This window comes from Halichoerus grypus, chromosome 1, assembly GCF_964656455.1.
Source record: "Halichoerus grypus chromosome 1, mHalGry1.hap1.1, whole genome shotgun sequence".
Classification (NCBI taxonomy): Eukaryota; Metazoa; Chordata; class Mammalia; order Carnivora; family Phocidae; genus Halichoerus; species Halichoerus grypus.
The window spans coordinates 1,949,246-1,953,635 of record NC_135712.1 but is presented as its reverse complement, the minus strand read 5'-3'; the positions used below and the strand labels follow the sequence as shown (position 1 = coordinate 1,953,635).

At 55.7% G+C, this 4,390-nt stretch overlaps 1 protein-coding gene across 1 annotated transcript; it reads right to left on the bottom strand.

Moving 5' to 3' along the window:
* Positions 1-740: 740 nt before the first annotated feature.
* On the bottom strand, positions 741-1,517 carry LOC118538945 (uncharacterized). The gene has a single exon (XM_078062482.1). The coding sequence runs from the start codon at positions 1,515-1,517 to the stop codon at positions 741-743; it is 777 nt and encodes a 258-aa protein (XP_077918608.1).
* Between the last annotated feature and the right edge of the window lie 2,873 nt (positions 1,518-4,390).

The window sequence follows — 4,390 nt, the reverse complement described above, 5'->3', positions numbered from 1 at the left end:
TTTTCTTCAGGAGCTTGGAGCAGTGCCTCCCCCACGACACCACCTTTCCGAGAAATGGGTAGAGCCCCCGGGAGGACCCCAGGGGGACCCCAGGCCCACAGGGGCCGTGCCGCCTGCAGCCCCCAGGCCCGCTTGTCTGGGGCCGGTTTGCCCAGCTGGGGCAGTGGGTGGAAACGGGCCAGGGGCTGGGAACCCCCAGACCACGACCCGTGTGCAGGTGCCCGGCCTCGGGAAGCCCTGGGCACGCAGGGCCCAGCAGCACTGACCGTCCTGGGCGAGGGCGACTCCCACCCCGGGGCCCTGCCCAGAGGAGTCAGGCCCTGCCCTGCGCGATTTCTCAGTCCCTCATTCCTACAAATGCTCGCGGCGGGAGGAGACCAGTGTCTGGTCAAAAGCCTGGGATCCCCCCGCCCCCATGAGGGTCCGATGAAAGGAAGCAGATCCGTTGGTGAAGTGAGTTTATTGGGGAGCCCGAGGAGGTGCTGACAGGTCGGCAGTTGAGGCCAAGGGACCCGAGCAGAGAAACTGGGAGGGAAGGACGGGGGACCAGAACAGGTGTAGGCACCTCCCGGGGGGCAGCGGGGGCAGCGTGCCTGGGAGCTAGGAGGTCAAGGTCAGGTCAGGAGAGTGGACACATGGGGGACCCCGTCCTGGGGTCAGGACTGGACTGAGGGGGCCTGGGAGGACCACCGTCACTGGGTGGGTCCTGAGCCCAGCTGGCCCCGGGGGGGACGTGCCCGTCAGCAGCAGGACTTCTGGGCCGAGGCGGGCACGCAGCAGGCCTGGCGGGGGCCCACGGGCCGGCAGAGCAGGGACACGCAGGAGGCCTGGCGGCAGCAGCTGGGCTGGCAGGAAGTGGGCACGCAGCAGGCCTGGCGGGGGCCCACGGGCCGGCAGAGCAGGGACACGCAGGAGGAGGGTCTGCAGCAGGACGAGGAGCAGGGGCTGGGCCGGCAGCAGGAGGGGGCTGAGCAGGGGGAGGCCTCGCAGCAGACAGGGGTGCAGTAGACGGGCCTGCAGCAGACAGGGGTGCGGCAGACGGACGCGCCGCAGGCTTCCTGGCAGGGGGAGGAGCTGCAGCAGGAGGGCTGGCAGCTAGACTGTTGGCAGCATGAGGAGGCCGAGCAGGGGGAGGTCTGGCAGCAGACAGGGGTGCAGCAGACGGGCTCACAGCAGACAGGGGTGCGGCAGACAGGGGTGCGGCAGACGGACGCGCCGCAGGCTTCCTGGCAGGGGGAGGAGCTGCAGCAGGGGGGCCGGCAGGAGCTGGTGCAGGCTGATTGGCAGGGGCTGGACCCGCAGCTCACGGGGGTGCAGAGGAGGGTCAGGCAGGAGGCCGGGGTGCAGCCGCTGGACTGGCAACAGCTGGGGGCGCAGCAGGGGGGCTCGCAGCAGCTCTCTGGGCAGTCGTCCACCTGCCAGGAGGAGTCGGGGCAGGAGTCCCAGGAGCCGGGCAGGCAGACGCGGCTGCCGTAGCTCAGGTCGCTGGAGCAGACGGACAGGGTGGACGCGGCCATGGTGGGGGTGGTGGGGCTGGAGGAGGGTGTGCGTGTGAGTGTGAGAGTGTGTGTGAGTATGAGTGTGTGTGAGGTGCCTGAGGCTGACAGCCTTTATATCCTCCTGGCTCTTGGGTCCCAGGTCCCCACAAGCCTCTAGTTCCGGCTCCCAGGCCACGTTAATGATATTTATTTGCCTGGATGTTGTCCAGCTCATAAACCTCCTGGAGCATCTGACTCTGGAGCGGTCCCATGTGTCCCAGGGGAGCAGGACTGGGATGGACATCCAGCCACCAGCTAGGGCTGCCCCAGGGCAGTCGCTCACTCGGCAGGCAGAGGGCATTTGGAAGTTTCTCTGTGGTTCAAACACCTCTTCCCCTGGGGATGCAGGACCGTGGCCCCCTGTGAAGGAAGAACCTGGAGGCCAGGGGTGGTCAGCGCCTTCCCAGGGCCACCTGCCAGGCTGGACCTCCTGGCCTGAGCTTTAGAGCATTTTTCATCACCAAAGCGCTGTGTCCCTGTGTCCACTTTCCACCTGTCTGTGTGCTTGGGAGACCATAGGGCTTTGTATCCAAAGCCTCTGGCCCCTTGGGACGAGGACACGGCCTGGGGCTGTGGTTATGCGTGAGCCACCTGAGCACCTGGGCTGGACATCAGTGGTGGTCACTGCCCTCGTCTTCCTCTGGGGCAGCCTCATTTGTCGGGACGGCCCCCATCAGTTCCCCCCAGCCTTTCTTCTGGACGACTCCCTCATCGCATGCCCCGCACGACACCAGACAATCCACCATGTCACTAGGTAGCGCACGGACACAGAACACAACAGAAAGATCAGCAATGTGGCCGTGCCGAGTGAGTGTCCCTCAGCCCTGCCTACCAGCACCCCATCCTCCTCTCAGGAAGCAGCTACATTCCCCCCCTTTATCTCTGTGCATGTCTCCGTGTCTCTCTGTTTCTTATTCTCTGTCTGCACACACACGTGCACACACGCACATGGTGCATTCTCGTTAGTCACAGTCGCTAGGTTCTAGAAAGTCACCAAAAACACTGAATTAGCAAATCTGGGAACACTGAACCATCACTCCCAGAGGAACACGGGGTTGGGTCCCTGCACGCTTTGGTCAGATTTTCAGCAACCCTCAATACATTGCTGGCTTGATGTGTGTTTCTGTTTAAAGCGACTTATTTAATAAATACTTGACATACATCTTATTTAACAGTGGACTCACTGCCAACAGCACCTTAAGTCAGGACTGAGCAAGACTTATCTGACGTGGATTTCCTCCACAAAGCACGTGAGCCCCCTTGTGCTCAGAACCCTGGACCTTCAGCGCTAGGCCTGAGACCACTTTCACCAGCAAAATCACAACATAAAGTGCGAAACACAGCATGAAGGAGACAGGAAAGGACAGGCTCACAGTCTGGGAGCTGACACAAGGAGGCAGAGCCTCCTTCCACCTCAGCGGGAAACACGTGTCCGAGTCTTAAATTTGGAGCACTCTGCACATGTCCGCGAATGACCATGCACACATTGTGAGTATTGATTTGGGGTTATAAATAAATTTTAGTGAGTAATTCATGAATAATGAAGATTGACTCTATCATCTATTCTCTCTACACAGGTACACAAACGTGTATAAAGTATTTGTGTGTATACATTTTTAAAATACAAATTGTATCCTATTCTACCCCCTCTGTTTTTTGTAACTTAATATAACATGGAGCTCCTTTCCTATGAATACATAAAGATTTCTCTTTCTTGGTTGCAGCTGCATAGAATCTCACATTGTCCTGTGTATTTGTTTGTATCTTTCCCATCTTTGTGCTTCCAAACTTCCTGTGCCCTTATATTTAGGATCTAGTTCTTAGAATTTGCATGTAGGTTTTCCACTTTTGTGCAGAATCACAATCTTTATTTGTAAATTGAAATATTTAATACTTTACATTTAATTTCATTATTGATAATTGGGTTTATATCTGAGATCTGATTGTATGTTTTCTATTTGTCACAAATGTTTTATGTTCCTTTTACAAACTATTTCCTGACTGCTTTGGGGTATTTTTGTTATTTATCTCCCCTCTCCCATTCATTATTCGTTGTCTGTGGTTTCGTGACTGTCTCAGAGGTCAGCCCAGAGGCTACAGTGCGCCTTCCTGGGATGGTCAAGTCTGATGGGCACAGGCGCATGGGCCGCTTCTGGAGCAACCCTGAGACCCCAGCACACCTCAGCTCCTCACCCTGCTCGAGCTGCACTGTTCATCTCTAGTACAGTGTAGAGCCCACGGGAAACTGTAAATATACAACATATTATAACATTGCGAATGGAAATGTGGGCCAGTTTCCTGTTGTTTGTCCTGTTGTTTATCCTTGCAGGTTCTCCATTTTCCTGCACTTCTGCCCTCTGGCCATCTTACCTAAAAGCTTCCTGTGATAGTGACTTCAAAGTGCATCTTCTGGTGTGGAATCCACTCTGTGTCTGCTGGTCTGGAGATGTTTTGTAGCACCTTCACCTCCAAATGACATTCTTGGGGAGCTCTGTTCCAGTTCTGCAGTCATTTCTTTTGGCCCCTTAAAGACGCCATCCCATTGCTCCATTCCCGTTGTCCATCCCCTGTCCGCCACACACCCACAACCAGAACATCCATCAGTCAATTCATAAATGCCAGTCTTGTGTTCTCTTCAGTCTAGAATTTCTACTGGTTTCTTTGTCTGTGTTTCAGTTTTACAATAAAGATCTCCCTCATCACACCTATTTCCCTGAACACTTTCACCACAACTATCTTGAAAGTCTGTGTCTGATTAACTCCAACACTGTCATCTCAGGCTTGTTTCTATCATCTATTTGTCTCTTGGCATGACTGTAATTCTTGATTGAATGTTTGACATTGTCTGTGAA